Source organism: Chroicocephalus ridibundus, chromosome 1 (genome assembly GCF_963924245.1).
Source record: "Chroicocephalus ridibundus chromosome 1, bChrRid1.1, whole genome shotgun sequence".
NCBI classification, from domain to species: Eukaryota; Metazoa; Chordata; class Aves; order Charadriiformes; family Laridae; genus Chroicocephalus; species Chroicocephalus ridibundus.
This window is the reverse complement of record NC_086284.1, coordinates 58,863,383-58,889,257: the sequence shown is the minus strand read 5'-3', so window position 1 is coordinate 58,889,257 and position 25,875 is coordinate 58,863,383. Positions and strand designations below refer to the sequence as shown.

The 25,875-nt window shown below is 38.5% G+C and overlaps 1 protein-coding gene across 1 annotated transcript; it reads right to left on the bottom strand.

Moving 5' to 3' along the window:
- Positions 1 to 201: 201 nt before the first annotated feature.
- Positions 202 to 25,756, bottom strand: GPR180 (G protein-coupled receptor 180). The gene is made up of 9 exons (XM_063336354.1): positions 25,581 to 25,756; positions 22,994 to 23,152; positions 18,392 to 18,586; positions 14,771 to 14,951; positions 14,516 to 14,565; positions 10,748 to 10,905; positions 4,109 to 4,300; positions 3,673 to 3,750; positions 202 to 1,981 (listed from the first exon to the last, which is right to left on the bottom strand). Exons 1-9 carry the CDS (start codon positions 25,714 to 25,716, stop codon positions 1,823 to 1,825), a joined length of 1,308 nt encoding a protein of 435 aa, XP_063192424.1. The 5' UTR covers positions 25,717 to 25,756; the 3' UTR covers positions 202 to 1,822.
- Between the last annotated feature and the right edge of the window lie 119 nt (positions 25,757 to 25,875).

Here is a 25,875-nt window from a genome sequence, read left to right as displayed (position 1 = left end):
TGTCTTGTACATGAGGACTGATAGAACTCTTCTACTGCATTATTGGAGACTTATCAAAAACAGGATGCTTTTTTCTTGAGAAGATGAAAAGTACAGAGATAAGCAGGGAAATAAAGACTGAAGTTTTAACCAATAATATTTTTGTGTGGTTATCAGAGGAATGTAATAATTAATCTTTTAATCATTCTGAAGATTGTGTGAAATCATAATATCTCATCTTTTCCAGCCTCAACCTGCCATTCTTGATCTGAATTACAAACAATAAGAAAGGAGATGATTTAATGAGCAACTTTGTCATGTTGCCATTTTGCCTTAGTGAAAGGCAAATGTCTAGTTTTGCCTCTAAACTAAAATGTAATAGACTTATGTTTCAACTATGCTCACAACTGAGGCAAACAGGAAGAGAAAAGTCAGGGCTATTTTAAAGCTAGAACCCCAGTGTCTTCGTATTTTCATGGAGACATAATTAAATACACACTGTTAAGAAGAAACACACGTTCATTCACTAGAAAACAGAATCCATGTTGTGGAGAAACACACACATATGAAAGGAAGCCTAAAATTTGACAAACACTAAACTAAATCCAAAAAGAACTATTTCAGTCACAATGGCAATAGGTTATGTTGTTATTATGAATGAAAAAAAATGTCAGCATGATTTAATCACACTCAATAAATAGGCACTTCAACAAAGTATATATTTACACTGGCTTTCTGAATGCTAGGGCATCACAAAGTAGTATGGCTTTATTACAATGGATGGAAGATGGCAACTACTTAGAACCCAGTGCCAACATGGATTATAACAAATCCAGTGAGTATTTTGTTTTTCAATTATTCATAGAAAATTTAATCCTGATTAAGTATCCTTGGGCAGGAATTCATGGGTAGTTGATGACTGAAACCAACATTTATTTGAAATGCTTCTGTTAATTTAATCTGTGTATATGGCTTAATTATGATTGAATCCTCAATGTAACAGAAATGAATTATATCAGGATTAAAATTCTAGTACCACATCACCCATTCCATTTTCTTTGCCTTTTTTTTTTTCTTTAAAAAATGCAAGCCTGCTGTTTTAATTACCTTTATGTTGCTATGTATTCTAAGCCTCAAATACTGTTTAGACCTTCATTACTGGATGAAATTTTGTTACATTTAAAAAAAAAAAAAGGCAGATATAAACCCTATTTTCATTCCCATTAGAATTTTAACCAGTATGAATATTAGTTGCAAAAAAGGCTTTTCTTTTACAGTAATAATAAAGGAAAGTTTCTCTCAGTCAGCTGTGAACATTTTACATGTGTTTTCTAGAGGACTCTTCTTTTATTTCCCCTTCTTTTATACTTACACATAAAATGCATTTTCTCTAAAGCATGAAAATAAAAGAACTTGTATTCAACGTTACGCATCACACCAATTTCACAACTGGCCTATTTCAGACTTGTTTGAGCTTGTAGATGTTTTAAGAACTGCATTTTATAAGACCTTCAAACCTAGTATTGATACAAAGTAAGGACATTTTTTTGTGTCTGCGAATGGGAGAGAAAAGATTCGTTGTACTTTCCTGTGATACAGCTCAGCACCACATGCCAGACATACAGAATAATTATAAAATTATTCAAATTATGGATTTTTCCACCCCACAATGCTTTTAACAGATTAATCTAGGGAGTTTGTCAGACCAAAGGTCTGTGAAGTGCTCTGATATTATCATTCAGTTTTACAGTGAAACCAACGTATCACATACCTGTGACAAAAATACCTGTATATTTAAGTCATTATTGCACATTCATTACATAATTTATTCTTCCTAAACATCTCAGAAGTGATGTCGATTTTTATGTCCAGAGGATACTGTTAGTGGCAATGTCACTGATGACAGTGAAGATACTTCCCAATATAGACTATGAGATAGAAAGAGTCTGTAGAGGATAACCATGGAGATGCACTGACAGAGGATAACGCCTATGGTAATAATCTAGAGACAAAAAAAGAGAGAAAAGGAAAAAGTAAAAAAAAAAAATAAATAAAATCACCAAACAAACCACAATAAATTTCTATCAGCATACTGTGTAAGTGCTTGAGGTTTAACTTCAAACCTTTTAACATGCTGCAGTTACAGAAGATTTGAACATGAATCTCTAGTCCAGGATTCAGACTCTCACACCTGGGTGTTTTTAAATCAGTAGATAGCCCTGGGCAAGTCAAAGAACCCTTCTGGCAGTCTCTGTTCTGGGGAATTTCAGGCTTGCAATTCACCACCCATGCAGTTTCACAAGCAGAGGTGATGTTTAGATATTCTATTCTTACAACAAACAGAGTGGAAAAAAAAGAAGCTTGGAAACACTTTGCACTAGCACAATCATGGAGCTGTGAGGATAGTGATTTATCAGTCTCATTTAGCCAGACCTCTTTGCAGTGCAAGTCTCTTCATCTGTAAAAGTTGTGTAAGGCAGTATTTATCAAATGCATAATGGTAACCACTGTTTCCAAGAAAACGAAAGTCTAAGTTTATGTACAAAGGGTCTTTTAAAATACATGCTTTTCTTAAAGAACTATGGTATTTATTGATCATACGTTTCTTCATTGTATTGAAGTGTATTTAAATAAGGAAACAGCTAAATTATCATGTCAGAACTGCAGCTGCACACGATGGTTAAGCTTCCTCAAATGTAAGAGCACAGCAACTGTACTCTCCCTTCAGTAAGCTCGAAATCTCAAAATATTGCAAAAATTTCCTTTACTGATCCTACTGCTAGAGATTGTCCTCCTGCCCTGATGACGTTTTCATCAAGCAACAACAACAAAGTCTCGTCACTTCATTAGTAGCTCTAGAGGAGTCTTTTTTTTTCTCCCTAGATTTTTTTTTTAAATAATCAAATGCAGTATTTCATTTACTATGTATTTTTAGTGGAACCTTTTTCTTTCCCTTACATAGCCTCTACACAAATAAAAGCTCAATTTCTGAAAATATTTGCATAGAAATGCACAGATGGTTATAACCATAAAGAAAAGAAGCAAACTCTACCCTGGAATGAGGTAGTCAATCACCTGAGCACAGTAGTGCACTTTATCTGAACATGGCAGGCTCCACACACTAGTTCTCTAGTTCCCAATATGTTTAAGCAACCGAGAAACCCAGTGAGTCCACCTTTGTTTTTAACTATTTAGAGCTTACAAACCAAAATACATATTTAGAAATATTTCTTAATCTAAAAAGTACAGTTCAGCTACAGGTTCCCTGACCTATTTAACCACATAAAGCTTTTAAAGGACGAAAACTGAAAAGCAAACAACAACAACAAAAAAAAATCCACTGGTTTATCTTTCTACTAGCTTTGTTAAATGAATCCCCAAGGTGGTTTTAATTAAAAAGCAAACGAGCAAACAATAAAACAAAACACCCCCTCCACATTTTCCTTTGACTTTACAATCTCCCCCTATCCCTCCCTTAACCTAGAAATGATTACCCTTAGATGATTCAAGCCCTGTATGCCTTTGTAAAATATGACTCACATTAGCATCAATGAGAGCTGTGTGACTAAGACTTTTCAAGTTGCTTTGGGGTCATAAGATTAACAGCCTAAGAGCATGAGTTTGCTAACAAACACTGAATATGAAGAACAACTACTATTCAAATTCCATCTCTTTTATCTTGCCTGTACATACCTTTTCTCTTTGATATTCTCTGAATAATATAGCAATGGTTGCAAGACATGGGTGGCACAAAAACCAGAGAATGCAGGCCTAAAAGAGAAGATGAGTATAAGTTATAAAATGACTACATGCCAGCTTAGAAGAAAGAGATGACAGTTAGAGGAACTGCATTTACATTTCTCTCTATTTTATGAGCCCATTGTTTAATTTTCAATCAACAGAACGAAAACCACACAATGAAAGGTGGGATTTCTGTTTAAAAAAAGCTCTATACTCCTTGTCAAATTAAAATGACTACTCAGAGTATGATGACAGGGTGCAATTTAATCAAATCAGACAGTTAAACATTAACTTTCTTATGGAGGAAGAGAGTTTAGTGCTTCAGTCAACTGCACGCCACAATTATATTTACAGCAGAAGGGATCAGTTTCCCTGATGTAACCCATACTTTGGCAAAGGTGATATAGAACTCCCTTTTCAGCGTGCTTCTCTCCACCGTGATGATCTGGTAAAGACCAGCAGCCAGTGACAAAGCTAGGCAAACTCTGAGGCCAATAAGCAGTCCGCTTGCTAAACCATGGTGTGAATGGTAGCTGTGGTGATTTGTATCTTCAAACTGTTCCCAAATTAACAAAAAGCTCTGGAGAAAGAACACAAACAGCAAAGTACATTTAGAGTAAACAAGGTTACACTAAACCTCAATTAATCTTCCCATCACAGATTACATTATCCGCACAACTGGTCATGCTCCGCTCTGCTTGCTGGAGACTGCCATGTTACACAAAAAAACCCGAACCCGAGCTGCTTTTTGTCACCACCTATTACTCCAAGCGTAACTGGCAGGAGCAGAGTCTCACTTCTTGCGCTCTATAACTTTTAGAAAGTTTTACAAGTTAAAGTTTCCTCTAATTTGGATAGAAGGAATGTGGCACCTTAACATAAGATCCAAAATAATCATCTAGTTAAACAGTCGGCCTACTAAGCAGGAAGCCCACTGAAATGATTCCATAGAGCTACAGGGAGGTGTCTCCTTCCACTTGGGATCCACAACCTGTAAAGCTTGTTTCAAAGGCAGGCGACTACGCCTTTTCTTTCAAAATCCTAACAGGATTCACTTTTCTTTTCAAAGATGGGGAAGTAAGAGGGTGGTGCTGCTGCCCCTTTTATACAATAGCCTAAAGGCTCAAGCATTCACCCAGGTTGAACTTGGATCTCCCACAATTCCCGTCTTTGCCTAAAGGATATCCAACTCGCATCTCCCACCTCCTTGGAGAGTGCCCCAACTGCCAGGCTATAGGCTGTTCTTGGGTGGGCCACTCTCCACCCCTTCTATTGAAGCTGTGCCATTGTGGAGAAAAGAATTCAACACCAGCTAGGTCAGAAACTGCGAGCGAGCCTGACTCTGCAAGCAACCGTCTCAGAAACCTCCTAGGGTCTTGGAAAGGGAGCATCACAGGTTCTAAATGCCGTCCCAACATCTGGACAAACGCTCTAGCCAACAGATAACTGCATGAAGATAGCAATCCTCCTTAAATCTCAGCACTGTACACATCTGCTGCAGAATCCAATTTTGTAGGAGCACTGTGAGAAAGAATATTGATAGATTCTCTAAGGAAAAACAGATTAAAGAAGTGCCTAGTTTCTGAATCTTAGTTGGGTACAAGGCAGACGTCTACATGTTGCATAAAAAATGGGTCTTGCTGAAGAATACCTTTTTAAGACTTTGGGAATGTTAACGTTATAAATTAGAATACCCATAAAGTTTAGACTCTCCCAGCATCTTGTAGCAGCTGAATGGCATTTTAAGAACTTAATATACACTGGAATCCAGTCCACCTACTGCATGAATCTAACTTGCACTTACGTTTCAGATGCCTAATGAAGCAGGCTTTCTGAAGAAAGGTAGGCAAATTTGATTTATGTGAGTGATGTAGCTCTGAAGGCCTTCAGAAGCAGACACTGTATGCCTCAATTTAGAAACCTAAATTAGTCAGATTCCTTTCTGAACACATTCAAAGGCTCACTACACTAACTACATAAAGACAAAAAGCTTACTGACATTAACTTTTTAAAAAAAAAAAAAAAAAAAAAAAGAGTGCAATCCACCTGTCCCTTCCAAAGGTGGCTGTCCTTGAGTCTCATCAGTCAGGACAGGATAATTTTTACTTAGAATATCCTCAGAGAGTACTCATACGCTTTTCCCCTCCCTTACCGAGGCAATGACATGGCAAGCATGACTGCTGTCGTTTCAGCCACTCCTCAACTACCTGGGTGGAAAATGGAAGGATGGGAGAGGGACAGACATGAAGGATGAACATCTTGAACACCACTGATTACTCGTAAACAATCTGACCATCAGGCTTCAATGTTCCCACCATAACACTCTGAATAACTTCAAGCAAACATCTTCAAATGATCAAATTACTTGACTGAGAACTCTGTCAAGGAGTAAGACTGAAATAAGACTAAATGGCTCCTGAAACCCTGAGATACCACACAATGTTTGATAAAGTTGTGTCTACAGCACTAGTTTTGGCATGAAATTGATGAATTCCTATCACAGAAGTTATTTCAGTCCAGGTAGAACATGCTCAGGCAACAAACAAGGCTTCTACCAGTTACAGAATCACCACAGTCTTGTACACAGCATTTTCCCTTGTGATATTTAAATACCTTGGCTACTCCCAGGTGTAACTTCCCTGGACTGGACATACACTGTCTGAGAAAATAAAAAAAACCAACCACCCCCTATGTATAGAATCTTCCTGACTAAAGCATATGTCTGGGGGGAAGAAATATAGGCTGATGGAGATGGAACTGTGATACTGTTTTACCAAGAAACTTTAGGTAGATCCCAGGGATGGCTTAAACTTAAAAAAACAGAGCTCATAAGGGTTTGGATTTTCCTTTAACCTACAACAATAGCAACAGCAGTGAAGGAAGCCACTTTCATGAGAAGATGACAAAGAGCTGGAATAAAGGAATCATGAGAACAAAGTCCAAATCCCTATGGGAAAACAGCGTCTGACAGCAGGGTATGCTCTGGACCAGCCCTTTAAAGAGTGTAAACAACACAGGAATCAGTTGATCAAAGACTGTGTGTAGTGACAGCAATGTAAGATCACAGAAGTTCATCTTCCTTCAGTTTCATTAGATTATTACAAAATAAGCAGAAGGCAGAGGCATTAGAGGCAGAGATGGAACCGTCAGTGCAACACACTGGAAGCTTGGACAGGGTGAACGTGTGTCGTTGGTCTTACTACGAGCCGGAACTGTTCTCACTCACCAGAGAAAAGCAGGATCCTATAAAAGAGAAATCTGTGCCATGGAGAGTTTCTAGGTTACTATGGATTAGGCAATCTGTTCTCAATGAAGGAAGAGCTTTCATAGACAAGCATGATCTTGAAGACAAGATCTTTTTGGCTGGCTATGCCTGAGAAATTAAGGTCAATAAACCCTGAAGTTCCTCACCTTGACTACAGAAAGGCACATATCAGCTCACCTAGCGGCAATATCAGGAACAAGCTGAAAAAACATCCAGACACCAACCTGCTGAAATGGGTATCAGAGACATTTTTCTTGTTGACAGTGTGCAGAACTATGAGCTCTGAGAAGAAAATGTGGGGAAATTCTAATTGTTATCCAGAACAACTCTGCTTAGGCTGTAGACAAAAGAGCTGGATGAGCTAGGTAGCTGAAGAGCTGATTCACACTAGCTATATTCCTTCTTTCTGAAGTAAAGAAGAATGACCACCTCCTTGTTTACATAACACACTGCTCAAAATGCCTGACTTCATCTGCACATGCTTCCGACCTATCTTGGTTCACAGTGGAACCACAGAATGGTAAAGGTTGGAAGGAACCTCTGATGATCATCTAGTTCAACCCCGCTGCCAAAGCAGGTTCACCTAGAGCAGGCTGGACAGGAATGCATCCAGGCAGGTTTTGAATATCTCCAGAGAAGGAGACTGCAGCTGTACTGGACATGAACCACTGTCCAGTACCGGCCTTCCTCTTCAAATGCTAGAAGAATGTTTGCCACGGACATCGTCCTGATGTTCCAGATATACAAGCTGAACCTCCACATCCATATAATGAACCAGACACTCTTATTTTTTCACATGAGGGAACAATTATGGTAGAACCCATCCTCCCCTTCGCTTTGCCAACACTGACTTTATGGCAAGCCAAGATAACATATCAGTCTCCAGTAAATGCAGGTTCTCATTTCTGAGAGGCAAGGGGAAGGGGGAAGCAAAAGGGAAATTAAAAGTAGCAGCAAGGCAAAGTGGATTAACTAGCTGTTTATAACCGTATATAGTACTTGGATATCTGATATCATGCAATGCCAGTACAGTAAAAAATGGTTTTAGATCCAAGGTCAGAGGTATAGCTGATTCTGAGCACACCTTTGGGGCGTACCTACCCCTGTGAAGCATGATGTCTAATGCAGTAAGATTCTATGTCATTTTGGTCACATTCACAGTGGTCAGCTATCTTTCTAGAATCGTTGCTTCCACTCTGATCAGCCCTGAAAGCTGAAACTCCTCAGGTCTATGTGATGGGAAAGGCCTGCCATCAAGAAAGTTTTGAACAAGGTTTGTGTGTCAGCAGCAGAGAGTGTAATCTTTAATGAATGGAGAGTGGCCTGGGAATCTTTTGTTCTGAGGCTGAAATAGAGAACAAGTTAAGGCAAACGGAGATGCCGAATGGCAGACTTGTCCCTCCTTTGAGATGCTACCTCTTTGCAGCCGCAAAGACCACAAAAGATTTGCTGACTAGGAGGTTGTATCCACCCTACACTGATGGTAACCTGTAAACAAAGCCTGGGAAATCGCTGCTGTTTCTGAAAGAACAAAAAGAAAGAATCCACAGCATCAGTACAAAGAGGAGAAAAACCCCTGAAAATTTGCTGAGTAATTTGAACTAGTAGCAGGCAAACAGGGTCAGACAGTTTGCCAGTCAAAACTGCAGTTACGTTGAAGAACAACATGTTTTCCCAGACCGTCCACTTGCTTGACTTCCCTGAAGATGAGGGGAGGACAGGAAATGTAGAACGTCAATAAAACTAGCATGGTTCTATCTTCATCTGCTGCGTTAGGGCATTAGGGTAATGCATGTGGTCTCCCGCACCCTTCACACCAAGTTCTCAGAACATCTCTAATTATCCACGTAACTCCATCCAATCTATGGCATGGGAGGAAACTAGCTCTCCCGTAAGAATCTCTGGGAAAGAGCAGGACAGAAAGGAAGTTATTCTAGGTTTTTAATCATTAAAAATGCTCATTAATTGCCCTATTACTGCAGGTCTAAGATCCACATCAATCTAGACAGACCAGTGAACAACAGACTAATGCAGAGAATGAAGAACCTTTGATAGAAAAGATGCATTCTGGATCCTGCTCCCCTGAGCTCAACATCCGCATTCTGTATTAAGAAGAAGAAACATGGCAGAAGGTGTATCTCCTATGTACTGAACCACGAGATGAAAACCATCTTCTCCAGAAGGGACAAGGATACTCTTGGTGTCAGGGAACTTTTTCTGGAGACAGCAGACCCTGAGATGGGGACCCTGAGACCACCCAGGCAATGACATACTCTGATACCCATATTCTGTTCCTATAAGACTGCTGCCAAACCTGACATTCCCAATGGTACCAGGAGGAGAGATGTGGTAGAATTGTGCCTTCATGGTGAAAAGTAAGACGGCCAACTTTGTGTCAATGCCTCAGTGGCGCTCAAAGAGCCAACACAAATATGTAATGGACCAGTACGGGAGGAAGCAGCAGATATGTATGGTACCTGGCCCAATTTTTACCACAAGTAACAACCAAAAAAAGGAAAAAAAGAAGCTGATGATACTGAGTGTCCTTTCTACTTATAGTAAAAAGGAAACAAACAAACAACTTTCCAGTCTCAAGTGACAGAGTATTAACACACCCATATGTATGTACAAGTGGAAAGGTATGAATAAAATTAAATACTTTTAGAAGTTGTCTTTACTACCAGCATGTAAAATTTCTGGTTCTAGATGGGTGTCAAAGTAAGGTGGAATGAACCTGTCTTTAAATTTCAACAGTCCCATTGACCTTAATAGCCTTTGGTTTATATTCTTAATTAGCAAGAAATGTCAGCTCCCAGCTACTCTTAATGTTTTAGCAGTCCACTTATTTAGTTTGGAAGCAGCACTAATTACAGATACTACTCAAATGGCACAAAATTTTCACTATAATCTCTTCCTCATTACTGTCTCCAGTTTCTCCCTGTTCTTCTTTCTCAATGGCTTTCAGACTCTCTTGTCTTTATGTTGCGATTTAAAAAAATTTGTTTACAAAAGGCACCGCCAGGGTTGGATGATCTCCATTACAATTTACTTTTAAGGTATGGGTTTACTTGACTTTCTAATTTATACTAATGGAAAATATTTGAATGAAATTATGTGTCAGACCATTTGTATATTTGCAAGACCAATCCTGCACATGAACCTTTCAAGAATTCCCTTATATTGATTGAAAAGACCATTAGATATCCTATTTGAGTGGTTTTAAGAGGAGCACACTGAGGATTTAAATTTTTTTTGGCGACAGAAAGAATTTCTCACAGCGGTTTTTCTTGTCTTTCCTCTCATGCTGCTTGTTGTCACCCCCCACAATGTAGTTCACAACCCCTCAGTTGTAGTGTTTACAACTATTTATAGTACCACATTATAAATCAGATCAGTAAAATGACTGTGCTGAAATCTCTCTCCCCCCCACCCCCACCCCCAATCTAGATCATTCCACTGATCTGGTTTACAGTATAATGCTACGAACAATTGGCACAACCAGGAGTTTGGAAAACTGTGGGAACTTCTTAAGTGGTTTTACTGCTGAACAAAAACATACTGTGGAGCTACAACTTAAATTGTTAAAGTAAAGAGAAGGTGTTGTTACCTATTAGACATACTAGGTGCACATTATGCTGTGGGTTTTTTTTCCAGTCTTGATACTCCCTCCCTCATAAAATATTGAAATTAGTTGGTTCATGGTTCTGTCATACTTAATAGCAGCTGTATATTTCAGTATAAGAATGAATATAAAATACAAACCTGTGTAACAACAACTACTACAGCAATGCCAGTAGATGTTGGAGTGGAATCCCACTGAAGAGGTCTGCCCTGAGATTTCTTCATTCTGCCTATCGTCCAACCCATACACAGACTCAACAATAAATACAACATTTGTATCTGTGAGATTATGTCACACACTATTGAAAATAAAAGAAAAAGAAGTAGAGTCACAATAAAAATAGTTTTTTCTAAAGCAAAAATATATATTTCTATATACCCACAAATGAAGGATGGACATTCACACCTTTGTATCACCTTTAGTCATAATTTTGATGACAGTTTGACTAGCTGAGGCTGCTTTGCCACAAAATCTGGATATTTTGGGTAGTTTCCAGTGACCAAACAGATCACTATCAGCTTTCCTGTAGTTATGCTGCAGTTCTGCAACAACACGGGCACAGCGCCACATCCTTCCAAATCCCACTCTTGTGTCAAAGAAGTCTGGGCTCAGGAGCCTGTCTGCATAAATAGATTTACAAATGCTAAAGAACTAAAATCATATATATGTTAATCACACTGCAAATATGAAACACGATGAAATGAACTCCTTTCTTTGCTCTGACAAACTTTTGTTCAAAAAGCAGATAGTTGCATTGTACTTTAAATTAACTGCACTTTGTCTTAAGGATGCAGTAGCTTGCAACAGAAAGCACAAATATTTAGGACAAATTCCACTCTCAGATACTTAAAGGGGAAAATATAATTAATAACCCTAACACGAACTTCATCTGGAGCAAAAACTTGTCTGTATTTCATTTTATTAAATGCAAACTACCTTTGTCTCATTTTACTATGTCCATTTTTTTCCTCTGTTTGGGAACAATTAACACGTACTCCATAAAGGTAACATTCTTAATCAGCATCTCAAACGTGTGTTTGAAGCTGTATCTGAATAAAGAAAACTTCAAGCTGGAATATATTAAAGCCTTTACTTGTTAGCCTTGCTGAAGTACTACTGACAGGAGAAAGAACTGAAGATTTATTTCTGGGTGATTGCTAGCTTTAGACATGGTAAGTTTTTGACTGAAATTTATAAAGCAATTTTTAATTTAGTGTTTGGATTTGAGAGTAAACTGGCTCATTGTACGTACAAGAGATGTACAAGAAAGATTGATTCGTATATTATGTAAATTGCAAATTTAGTTCAGAAACTAGAGATCGGGCACTACACGCAACAATACTTTCTTTTTCACTTGATTAATCTTTTAGTTCAATTAAACCTGTTCTTTATTTGTAATTTTCACTTACACTATCAGGTACAAGAAAAATATTTCTGTGTCACAAAAGCAAACTTTTAGTTTTATACAACTGGACTGTATTACAAAAAATAAATGCACTTCCACGTTTACTAAAAATATTGGCACAGAAAACGTTGCCACCGTACAGAGATCAATATGCACGCAAGGGAAGCATGTCAAATGAAGATCAGCTATAATATTTCCCTGACACTCAGTAATATTAGCAAAATATGGATATAAACCAGACTTCAACATGTTATTCCTGGGATATATTGGTATTCTCACAGTTTATATGCTTAAATGCTTCTAAATGTATTCAGACACCTTGGCTGTTTAAGAAATGCCAAGAGCTTTTAGTAAACACAAACTTCCTTATTCTGTAATAAAATGAACTGGCACTGATTTTGGGCAAAATGACCTTGGAATTATTTTACAGTGCTAGCTGTGGAGACACAGTACTTACTAGAAAAAACTGTTACACGAACCTAAGGCACGCCAAACCAGTATCACAACTGCAAGCTAGAGAAATGACTGAACAAATCTGTATGTTCTAGAGAACATTTTATTTTCTGTCACTCCTTAAGATAGCTTGCCCTATAACTTTTAGCCAGACATCACCTCTCAATCACATCCTGGATATAGATATTGCTCTGCTTCAGTGTGGCAACAATTCAAGTGGGTTCCGCGACAAAATGGCATAAGACAAAACTTCAGTACCAGCTTTAATCTTTGACATCTCATATACCGTGCCAGAAAGTAAGGAGGTTGAGAGAAATTTCTAAAATTACAATAATCCCACAACATCCAGGGTCAGCGTAAAGTCACATGCTACTGAGCTGATACTATATTTGTCTGATTTCATCACAATTAAAAAATTTTATGGCTGTTCAACAGCCATAGTAATATTATTTGACTTTTCAAATTCTGATTTTACCAAAAGGTAAAAAGATCACTATTTGTGATACTTTTGAGTGAAGCATCACAGATTTGTGTGATTCATGCAATTAACTTAGGCGAAAAATTATACCGAGGGTCAGGTCTTTATTCACGGTAAAGGCTAAATGGTGGTGGGAAAAGAATAATTGTGTGGGATAGTATCTGAACAGGTTTCTAGAAAGAAATTCTGGCCCCATGGCAGTCAACAGAAATTTTACCATTTACTTTTAGCTTGGATTTCTGTTCTGATATAGGTAAAATGGTAGCACATTCCATCTTCAAACTATACTAATTGCTATCAGCCATTCTTCAGAATTCTAACTGACACTGAAGCTTTCCACATTTCTATTACTTGTGCTCTTTTATTGTTTTGGGAACCACAAACCTTAAAAACAGTAGAAAGGAAAACTCTGAGCTGAATTTCTTAAATTCAGTTATTGATTAAAAAATACTACTTTATTATTCTTAATAAACTTTGCTTTAAGCAAATAAAAGTCGACTCTTTGCTACAATAAATATACAAAAAAAAAAATCTAATAAGCAGGAATTCTCTCTGAAGTTCTGGCTGGGTAGTTAACACTGGGGTTTTTTTATAGGGAAGGAGTTATGACTACCTCCATATTGTCTATTTAATTTCACTTCAGGAGATGAGATGGAAAGTTTAATAATACAGTTGCTGGAGAGGCTGCAAGGAGCTGCTAGCTCAAATGGTTAAAACAAGAGGCAATTACTGTGGTGCCAAGTGCCATCAAGAGGCTGTTAATTCCAACTGCAAGCTTCTAAATGAACTCTAGGATGGGAAATATTTTTTTTATATAGGCTGTTACTCTCCAATGCTATTTCACTGCCACAGTATCATTCTTTGGGGTGCTTCATCAAGCCAATCAAAAGGCAATATATTTGCTTAGAAAGAACACCCCAGTGCTTCAAATATAAACTACAGGAAAAAAAAAAAAACACCCAACAACATGTAACCCTGAAGAATCCAGCAAGAGTAAATCAGGGCATTTTGGGAAGGGATTTTAAAGAAATTCAGTTCCAGTAAGAACTCAGAATATCTGTTTAGAGTGGAGAAAAATGCTTTGTTAACATCAATTCTTTACATAAGCATTTTTTTTTGCATCATTCTAATCATATCACCTGCTGTAACACATAACTGTTTAATTATAATCAATGTTAAATTTGCTAGTGAAATGACACACTCCATAAAATGTTAAGCTTCCTAAAAAGCTTTGCTACTCTAAATCATGCAAACTCTGCAAAACTCTTCAATGTACTGAAACATTTATTCATGTGACAGGCATGTATTTAAGTGTTTGTACGAAGGAATCTTCAGACAAGAAAATCCTTTAAAAAATCCAAAACAGTATCACAATTGTATAACTTCAAATGCAGTTATTGTAAACATCCAGAATAAAATCTGTTTTTCAGAAGAGCAACTTTTACTATTTTATATTCAAAAATCCAATGGTATGGTTGAAATTCATAATACAGTCCAACAAAAGCACTTGCTAATCTATTCTACAGATTCATGTATAGTGATACGTAAGAAACAGTAGACAAGCATACTCACATTCTGCCAGACTTCCCATAAAAGGTGCTCCTATTCCATCTTTAGAATAACTGATAAAAGAATAAAAAGATGGTATTTTTAAGTGAGTGAGTCTTAGATGTGTGTTTTCTCTAAATGTACATTTAGGCAATGATGTGGTTCTAAAAAGTCAATCCTATGTTTTGTCATAATCAACACAGAAAAGATCACATACCGATCTTTATAACACAATGTTCTTCAAGTCTTAAGACTGAAAGCAAAAATAAGCAAAGATACCTTGAGAAATGCAGGTAGTTGGCAAAAGCTGAACCAGCCTGCAACAGTAATGCAATTGTCAACACCTTTAATACAGTATGCATAGGTCCACGCTTCTTAATAGTTTGCCATAAGGACTGTGCATATATGCAAGCAGTTACGAAGTACGCTAGGACAAGCAGGAAAAAGAATTCATGTAATCCTGTGAAAAAAAGAAATACAGCTTAGTTTTTTATAAAGAAGCGTTGCTACCAGCAGTAAATAACTAAAACAAAATATGGTTTTTTTATAAGCACTAGGAAATACTTAGTACCTGTCACCCAAAAGTGGTAGTACAGATAAAATTAGTAAGTTGTAGCCTATTTTATTCAAGAAACTCAGTGAATTCTTTCAGAGAGCTGATTATTATTTGATCTGACAAAATATTTTTTATTCAATGATACCATTTCTGAGCGTAGGAGAGATTCTGTTCAAATACACAAAGCTTTGTAGCAATTACTGAAATAGTATAAAGTGGCATACAGTTTCATGATAAACAGAATATAATTGTACCAATTTGATCAGTCAGAAACATTTATTAAAGAACTCATTTTTAGCTCTTTTTTTTGCTTCAATTTTTAAAGGCACAATCTGAGAGGAGAGAAACCTAGCACAGACTTCTGTTGAACCTGTTTCACCACTGGGTGTCACTGTTCCTCCACACAAAGCCGTTAAACCAAGAACCACAGTCAAGCAAGACAGAAAACTTTATAAAGAAAAACAGCACAAAGAACAATACTAAGTTCATAGAGTGGATTTTTTTTGCACCAATCTGAAAAAATGCCCAGAGTTTCTGATACTATTTACAAAACAGAATTGCTCTAATTTTCAGTCTGGCAGTAGTCTGGTAAAATGCTTTCCTAAAGACCTGGTCCTGGAAATCTTTTCTATTGTCCAGAAGCTTTGGAACCCATCTTATGAGCACCCAAAGGGTCGAAGCCAGCAAGCTATAAGCAAAAGTGGGTAAACAGACGTTTCTCACAGAAAACTTATGTTTTCCTTCTCCAGCCTTCCTTGAAAGCAAGTGGTGCCCACAGAATCAGATTCTGAGCAAAGTTTTGACTCCAGCAGCGAAACAACTCTGCTAAAAACTTCCAAACAGCTCCAACCAAAGATTAAAAACAGAGCAATTATACACATTTCAGTATCTAAGTTGAAAAACGTTTGAACTGGATGCATTCTGAACAGTTCCTAATACAGTAACTTCTATGGCTAAAATTAATCACTTTGGACGTACATACAGTGAAATGCGAGAAAGAGCATAAGGTAATAAAGACTCATAAAACAAAAACTTCAGGTCCACTCTGCTTCTCTTGTATACCTATACAAAAGCATGATTTGTGAATGACAAGAATATGCATTTTAGATCAATCTCTTACTCTTTCTTTCACTCTTTATCTTTCCGCTTCAAAAGACACCCACCGAAGTTGGCAAGGATTCCATAGGTAAGTTATTTCTCACCATGATGAATGGATACACATGGAAAACTCTTCAGGAAAATGAACTAGCTTTTAATAAACACTAAACATTTAGGATAGAAAGCTCCTTCCAACAAGACAGATTGTGGATGATTGGCTTGAGACCAAGAGGACTGAAGAGAAATTTGCACTGAAATATAACTACAAAAATCAGAGTAACTTTCAACCTGTCTTTTTAAAGTTTCCTGATTTTCAAGTAACCTAGAGTTAACAGAGAAAATAAAACATAAGTACCTTAATTTGAAATACCTAACTTCAAAGATCTTCAAAATGCTGTCTACCTGGTCAGCTGCCTTTAGAAATCCCAGATTCTACTGGTATTATGTCTTATGTAAAAAAAATCCTACCACATAAAGTGATAAGAGATTACTTGCCAGGGATCAGAAGCCAGGCCTCCTCCCCTCTCAAGGCAAACATCTTAATCACAAGGTTAGAGTGTCAAGTTCTTTCCTGTACTTTCCTTATAGTTAATTTAATTTTGAGATCTCCTGTGTCAGGCCACAACTTTAGTAACTAAAGTGAAGGATGACCTAACCAGAACCATTTGCAACTACATAGCTTGTAGTCACCTCAAAGAGAAAACCAAGGAATGAAGCTGGATCTTCTCTCTGATACCCTAATGTTCTATGCACGCCTCTATGGAAAAACGACAAGCATTGTTCCCTAAAGATGTATTTAAAAAAAAAAAGAAAAAAAAAAAGAGCTAGAGAGATATGAAATCATCTTCAGTTCATTGAAAGTAGACACCAGCATGTAACTTCAGGATTCATGGCAGTGATGCAAGTTTTAAATCTGAATGAACAGAGGTATTCCTGTGCAACTGTAGAAGACATGGCATGTGCAGCTCACCCTGTTTCTTATTAGATCTAAATATATGCATCCAACACATTTACACACCTCCATACTCAACACGCAAGCTGTTCAGAGTTCTGCTTCAAAGTGCTCAAAGTCTTCCTACAAAAGAAATATAGAGCTGAGATGCCTCTCTAGGAGGTCTGTACACCACTTTTAAGGGCCACATGATGTCTTGTAGTTGCTTTGCCCCTTGATTTAGCAAAAGAATGCTACTACTGCTTTTTGAGAATAAAAATAAGTTAACCTAGAATTCACCTCTGGATACAAAATTCACCAAATAAAAACTGACAATCAAGTTTGCAGACTAAAAAGCGAAGTTAAGAAGTTGAAGAGACAGGTAAGTCAACTGATAAGCCTTGAAAAATGGATGATTAACAGTGCTACTTTCTTACATCTGGTAAATATTTCAGTGAATATTTTCTTCCCTTCAAAAAGGCAGCTGGCCTTGTTCCCTCTATAACTTCTTGAGACCAAGAATGACAGCATGGCATATGATTCCGAGCACAGTGATTAGGCTCACTCTGGGTAGGCAGGTAGGTTAAATCTGTGTATGAAGGCAGACTAAGCCTATTGGGCTCTTCCCTACGTCAGTGATACGCTGATGAGGCCTCCCAGAGCAGGGAAGCTAAGCACTGCAATGAAGCATACATTAGGTTGGTTTGGATTGTCCAAAGCATACAATTTTACCTGGGCGCTTCTTTAGCGACTGTCTTGAATCATTTCTAGAAGTTTTTCTTTGCATGTTTAAAGATTTAAAATTGCATTTCTTAAATAAAATAAAATTAGGACTAACAAATATCTAATCTGTGGTCTACAACTAAGGTACTTAAGAAAGACCTAAACGTTGAACTAAAATTGTACTGGCAAAATGTTTTATCATGCATGTACTCCTGTTCCACAGAACCAAGCTTTTCACAGCTAAGGAACTTTATGAATTCATTAAAATCAGAGATTAAATTCACATTCAAGTGGAAGCTTACAATTTCAACATGGGGAAAATACCTATCAGCAAAGATATTAACACTAACTTTCCTTATGCATCTATACTTCCAGTTAGGCAAGTTTTGGAAAATCAGTCTAGAGAAAGGGAAGGATTTTTCAGTAATGCCAGAAAATGAATTAAAGTTTACTCTCCGTGAAAAAGTAGAATATGAAATATAAGAGACTCTGCTATCTATTCCCCGTACTTTTCCAAGCATAGCAAGTACAGATTTGTTTGGGTGATCAGAGCCTTAACTTACAAATCCAATTTTAAGAAAAAAAATCTTACCAGATTCCCCTGCGCTAAAGTGATCTAATGGATTCCCTTCTGCATCTGGGTTTAGTAAGACCATTTCAAACTGAATATCCTCGGATTCAGAATAATTCTCCTCGCAGGTAAACTTGTCTACATAAAACACATACCATGTTTCCGGATAAGGAATCTGTGAGACTGTCAGATTTTGCTCTGTGTGGTTCACAGTCACTTTGGAAGAAAACAAACACAAACATGGTTAAGTACTTGATTAGTTTGTTTTTAGACAAGTCATCTTTGAATGAAGATAAAATTTAAATCCACATCATATACAGGTTATAAACTACATACAGTACAAAGCAGTCTTTGGTTTGAAAGCCAGCCATAACATCAGAGACCAGACTTCCAACTTGATCTTTTGTTTCAAATAGGTGCAGGCAAGGGTTAGTGAGGATATGTCGCACATTCCACCTCTCAGCTTTTAGGTTTGCTGGGAGGGCTCCCTTCTGATAGAAGCCAGCAACTGCAAACTGTGTCTCCCATGCTTAGCACATTTCCATCCTCTAATACAGTATTGACAGAACTAGCTATTCTGTATTAGCCAACAGATACTTCTGCAGTATGAAAAATACCTTTGTGAAATTTATTCCACTCTATTTTCAAAGATATTTAGAGTACCAAACAGCCACATGCGAGCTTGGTAAACAGTATTCATACTTTGAAGGTACAATTTAGCATATTTCATTACACCTTCCCCAAACTGTAATAGACTGAATTTCAATTGACAGCTATGGGCTTAGACCATCATCCAATGAAACTGCATATTTCAAATCAGATTACGTTTAAAATCAACTATGTAAGAGACTGATATTTCTTCTGCTCACTGATCTTACCACTATTTTTCCTAAACATAACTGTTAACCAAGCACAATCTCTCCAAAATAAACATTTGCTGTGGCTCTACACGTTTTGGGTGAAACTGCAAGAATTCTAAGTACTGTTACACTGATGACTGAACTAGAGTGCTAATCAGCTCAACCATAAATGGAAGCCATCTGTAGATGGCATCTGTAGAAGAAATAACAATATAATGACTGGACTGTAGATTAATTCACCTTAATAGTTTAAGATGACAATGGTTAAGGATGAGGAAAGACAAAAAATTCATAAAAAAAAATAACCTACAAAACAAGGTATTTCTGGGTTTTATGCAAAGGCCTTTCTAAATGAAAAAGCTGCAAACATACATATTAAATCCTTAGCAAGCTCATTATCCCTAAATATTTTGCAGACAAAATTTAGAACTGATTTCTAACTTGAAGTCTACCTGTGAAAAACATTTATGTAATTTAAATAAACTCATCTCAACTTAAAGAAGTTATTTTCTGTTCTCCAAAGGCATGAACTGATCAACATTAGGATCCAGGAAGAAATATACGACATGCATCTTTGCAGCAATTTTCATGAAGTACAAATTCGGACAACACATGAACCAGAAAAGTGCTCTAACACAGGCAATTTGTCTTGTGCAGCTAATGTTAAGTGTGCATTCCGCTCTGGAGCTACGTATCTTATCAATCAAATATACAAAATGAAACAGCTCCCTTAAAAAAAACCCCAAGATTTTTAAAACACACGTCTAGGATTTCATATGGTGCTTAATCAAACGAAAAACAAACTGCAGCTGACAGGGGTGGCTTGACTCTCCATCGCAACTCTCAGCTGAGTTCTGATACAGTGTCATTTGCACCAAGACTAAGGATCACACAAAGTGTGTTTCATCAGTTTTCCATCAAATCTACAAGCTAACTCACAAGAAAGGAAGTAAGATAAAATAGAAATGTAATTGATTTTGCCCAAGATCAGCAAACAGATCCAACTCACCCTGTAGTCATACGATTCCTAAACACAGTAGAAAACAGCAAGTACAGTGCTGGGACAGACAGGAGTGACGGACCAACTGCTAGTCATTTCTGCAGCACTGCATGTTCAGCTCAGATCAAGTGTAAGGGAACTACATCCTTAGAAGTGACATCTGTATAAGATTTCATTATGACAATGTTCCAGGAAATCAATTTGTTACTCTAGGGATTCTGTCTACACAGAAATTTATTTTAAAAAGAAGCTGTATTCACTTAAGATATATTTGAACAAAGTCTCTCATCTTAATTTAATTTCTTAAAGGAAAATTTATGCTTTAAGTAGGCTTTATAATATTACGATCAATAAATGGTGCAAAAATTATTATTTCAGTATGTTTGTCTTCCAGTTACGTAATTGAATGTTTCAGTGTTTTACTGTTCTTTTAAATTTATATGGATACTCGAGTTAAGCTTTATCCTGATTAGCTCATCTTTGATACTGTATTAAAAATTTTCTAACATGTTTCATACATCAATGCGTGACAGGTTTGTGCTATCATGACAATGAAAATATTTTACATTTTTGTTTTCTTGTCTTAGAAAAATGTCATTTCCATGGAATTGGAGAACAGGAGTCTCCTAAGGAATGAGAAATCTTCCTCCATAAACAAGACAACAAGTTAACCTGTATATTCTATACCGGTATAATTATCAGCTCAAATATTAAAAACATTTGAATGGGAGATTCAGTGAGGAATACCAAATTACAAAATCAAAAGGTGAAAGAACTTTAAATGATAAATAAAGCAGCATAACCCAGATTACCTGGACCTGAGCAAAGCCTTTGACACTGTCCCACATGACATCCTGGTCTCCAAGCTAATAAAATATGGCTTTGATGGACTGACAATTCAGTGGATAAAGAACTGGCTTGACGGCCGCACCCAAGGAGTGGCTGTCAATGGGTCCATATCCAAGTGGAGGCCAGTGACAAATGGAGTCCCTCAAGGATCAGTACCGGGACCAGCCTTGTTTAACATCTTTGTCAGCGACATGTACAGTGGCATAGAGTGCACCCTCAGCAAGTTTGCCAATGACCCCAAGCTGTGTGGGGTGGCTGACACGATGGAGGGAAGGGATGCCATCCAGGGGGACCTCGACAGGCTGGAGAGGTGGGCCCATGCTAACCTCATGAAGTTCAACAAGACCAAGTGCATGGTCCTCCATCTGGGTCAGGACAATCCCAAGCACCGATATAGGCTGGGCAGTGACTGGCTTGAGAGCAGCGCTGAAGAAAAGGACTTGGGGGTCCTGGTAGACGAGAGGCTCAACATGAGCTGTCAGTGTGCACTAGCAGCCCAGAAAGACAATTGCATCCTGGGCTGCATCAGGAGAAGCATGGCCAGCAGGTGGAGGGAGGTGATTCTCCCCCTCTACTCCACTCTCGTGAGACCCCACCTGGAGTACTGCATCCAATTCTGGAGACCCTACTACAAGAGAGATATGGACATGCTGGAACGTGTCCAGAGAAGGGCCAAAAGGATGATCAGAGGGCTGGAGCACCCCTCCTATGAGGACAGACTGAGAGAGTTGGGGTTGTTCAGCCTGGAGAAAAGAAGGCTCCAAGGAGATCTTATAGTGGCCTACCAGTACCTTAAGGGGGCCTACAAGAAAGCTGGTGAGGGACTTTTTAGGATATCCGGTAATGGTAGGACTAGAGGGAATGGATTAAAACTAGAGATGGGACGATTCAAACTGGACGTTAGGAAGAAGTTCTTCACCATGAGGGTGGTGAGACACTGGAACAGGTTGCCCAGAGAGGTGGTGGAAGCCCCATCCCTGGAAGTTTTTAAGGCCAGGCTGGAGGGGGCTCTGAGCAACCTGATCTAATGGGAGATGTCCCTGCCCATGGCAAGGGGTTGGAACTAGATGACCTTTAAGGTCCCTTCCAACCCTAACAATTCTATGATTCTAATTTTTGCAGATGACCTTACAGATCCATGGGAAAGCTAATGATTATGAGGTTGTGAAAGACAAAAAAAAAGAAGAAAAAAAGAACAGAGAAAAAAGGTTTTCAGGTACAAAATTACCCTTTTACTGTGTACTTTGTCTACATACTCCCACCCTACAAGCATTCACTTCAGAAGTTTAGAGGTAACTGCAGCAGGCTGCATCAGTTTGCCTCTAATTTTTTTCATTCCACTGCAGTAAAAGTCACATTCAAACTACACATTTGACTGTCTCAAACATTTACATTTTCTAATTTCTTCAGTTTCATCTTACTATGGTATTCTTTGTAAATTCTTTCACATACTTAACATATTTTTCTATGGAAAAGTTTGAGCTAAAAAAAAAAAAAGAAAAAAAGAGATTTTTACTCCAAGCAAAGTTAAAGAAAATCTCTGTACTGAATGAGTAAATGAAGACTTCAGCCAAACACGTATCCTTTCTGAGGTGTCTACAAGTGAGAGCACGAGACTAGAACTAGTCATAAAGTTTGGCTGTTTGCATTAAAGTCATTATTTGTCAAGGATTGATCATTTTCCAGCAGTATACTAAATCATAACTCACAAAGTCTTCTGAAGCAATGCAAACAAAGCAATTACATTTCCTTGTAATCATTTTTAATTACAGAAGGCCAAAGTCCTGCTTTTACTTAAATTGATGCAAAGTCCAAATTCACTGAAATAAATATTCTAAATATACAGATAACTTAGCAGGGTTCTAAATACACAGATAACTTAATTTGTAAGGAAAAAAAAAAGTAGCAACTCACTTGTCAGTTGAGCTTTAGAGAACTTCTCTGTACAGCTGTGATCTTCGATACTGTTCTGCAGCTTCTGCCATTCCTGTGCTTGGAACAGGTGAAGTCTAGCTTCTTTTGTCACAGCTACCGCTACGTTCTTGATTCTGACACACAGAACAGCATGGTCACCTTGATATTTAAAAAATAAAATCAACTACTCTGCCTTGATGTCAGTTACAAACAAAAAGCTAGCATGGCATAGATTTTTTTTTTTTGTAAGTAGCAGCACTAAAGCTTCAGTTTATTTCTTAAACCTTTACCACTACTTTCCATAAAACTCTTTACACTCTTTCATCTTTATGAAAAGTCATATGCAACTTACTAACACAACACTGCATGCAGGATTCTCTATGATGGTACCTAAACAGACCTCTACCATAACCCCAATGTTAACACTAACCTTCCCTACTACAAACAGCCTTCCTTCCTCCTCTTTTTTCTTTTTTTTAAACAGGCTTCCAGATAGTCTGTTGTTCCTTCCTACCACTCCAAATTTTATTTTTTCAAGTTCCAGTAAAGACAGTGTCTCAATCAGTCTTAATAGCTGGTTCCAAGTCTAGTATTATACAATCTAGCATTATATAATCTTTGTAGCACACTTAGGAGCATCATAGGGTAGCTCTTGGGTCTAATACCAGAACTTATGTAAACTGACATTCATGTTGTAGACTGGTAAGAGCCAAAATACTTAGTTATAGATGACAATTGTCAAGTTGATACAAAGAAAAACAAACTTCAAAAGTGTTCTTTAATGTGTCAGTCTACCTATAGGCTGTCTATTGACATAGAGAAATATTTTAGTCATTTTAGAACCAGCTCATTTGACACAATTTATCTTGTCTGGGAAATTCTACAATCCTCAAACTTATTTTGATAAATTCTTTCATTATATATTGCCATAGACTTCTTTAAAGTAACTAAAAGACAGGATTTAACACAAAAGAAAAATCAGTGAGTACTGCAAAAGTACAAATTCATCCAAATTTTAGCAAGCTTTGTGTGTTTTTTAAACTGTCAGAGCAATTTTCTTTCCCACCTAACCTAGGCACCAGCTGGATGTGAGTCAACACACTACTACCAGCTTCAAATAACGCTTTGCCAGGAAGGTTTTCCTGCTCAGAGATAGCTGCCAGACAGCAGTCCTGCAATAAAACCTCAAAAAAGGTGATCTTCTGATCTGTAAAATATTATATGGACTACAGTTTACCTAAGTTGCTAATACAACATTTTGAAAAATTAACAGAAGGTTCTAAAAAAAGCCCATATAGCTTCACTAAGACCCAAAATACATATCCTTGTGGGTATACATGTAGAAAGATGACTACTTCTAAGGAAATATGCAATAACTTATAGAATAAATCATATCGGAACCCCTAAACCACTCATCTTGAATCTTAATGTTCTTTTCTCAGATTTAATCAGTGCATTTTTTTTTCCTTTATATCTATTTAGATCACTTCTACAATTATCTTCTAGGACAGTGATAATTAACTGCTTTCAAGTCACTCCCCAAGCTATCCCCACCCTATCTATCATCTCTCATTCAGCACTGGAAGGTCACATTCCAACTCTTCTTATGTCACATTTTCCTTCATCCCATTAGATTTATTTTTTTTCTTGCAAACATTTTTGTTTTCCTCTCACACTACTCCTCCAGTCTGGGAGGATGCCCTGCGCAAGCCTTATCTTCATGGTTGTCTTTCAAAGCATTCCGCAGAACTCTTCCGCCATGAAGCTAACTCAGAAAAAAAATAGCCTAAGCTACTGAAATGCTGAGCTTACAGGAAAAGCATGCTGACCAGCACAGCCTTGTTGTATATGGCATTCACCATGCTTGCATATAACTCTTTTTGCAAAGTAAAACTTCTGTAGCAGAGAGAGTCATTTCCAACCTGTATTTCTGCAGTGGGCACTCTAATAGGATTCCACCTCATTGCTAGGCCTCTTAACTAACAGTTCAGGAATTATTACTAACAAGGAGTTAATAACACAGGAAAGAAAAGCCATTGAGAATAATAAGGTGAGAATTTACACTCTGATGCACGGTGACACTGAAAACACCCAGTGATGTGAAACAGACAGGTGCAATGTTAACCATCGTTCTCATTCGGTGGAGTTCCAGGAGGGAAGGAGAGATGCGGGTGAGAGTTAAGACGCCTCTGCTGTCCCAGACACCCCCGCCACGTCAGGCAGTGGGACACGAAGGGAGGCACAGCGCCGAGAGCCCACAACAGCGCTCTGCCGCTCTCCGACAAATTCCGACGCTCTTCATGCCGTTACCAGCTCCTCTTCCCACCGCCGTGCTTCACCCCCGCCTCGCTCCGGCAGGGTCCCGTTTCTGGACGAGCTTCCCACCGCCCACCCCAGCTCCTCACCCACAGAGGATCAGACTTGTCGCACGTCCCCAGCGGGGGCAGAAGAGCTGCCGGGCTGCCCCCGCTGCTCCCCTCAGGCCGCCCTAACGGCTCGCTCCCCTCACCCCCGCGCTGCTCTGAGGCGCCCTAACGGCGGAGCGGGCCGGCCGGCGCGGCCTTTCCCTTTCCCCTCGGGCACCCACCGTGGAACTGGAACCGCGCCACGGGCCGCCAGGGCTCCAGCCGGGCGGCGGCGCTGCCGAAGCCGCCCCGCAGCGTCTTGCCGCCGGCGCCCCCCCAGCCAGCGGCGCAGAGCAGCCACAGCAACCGCCACCTCATCCTCCGCACCCCGCCGCCGGCGACCGCCGTTAACCGCCGCCCGCCCCCCCCCGCCCGTACCGCAACGGCTCCCGTGACCACGTGACCCCCCCAGGTTACAAGCGGGCGCGGGAGGGCGGTGGGGGGGAAGAGAACCAATAGGAGCCGCGCGCGAGGCAG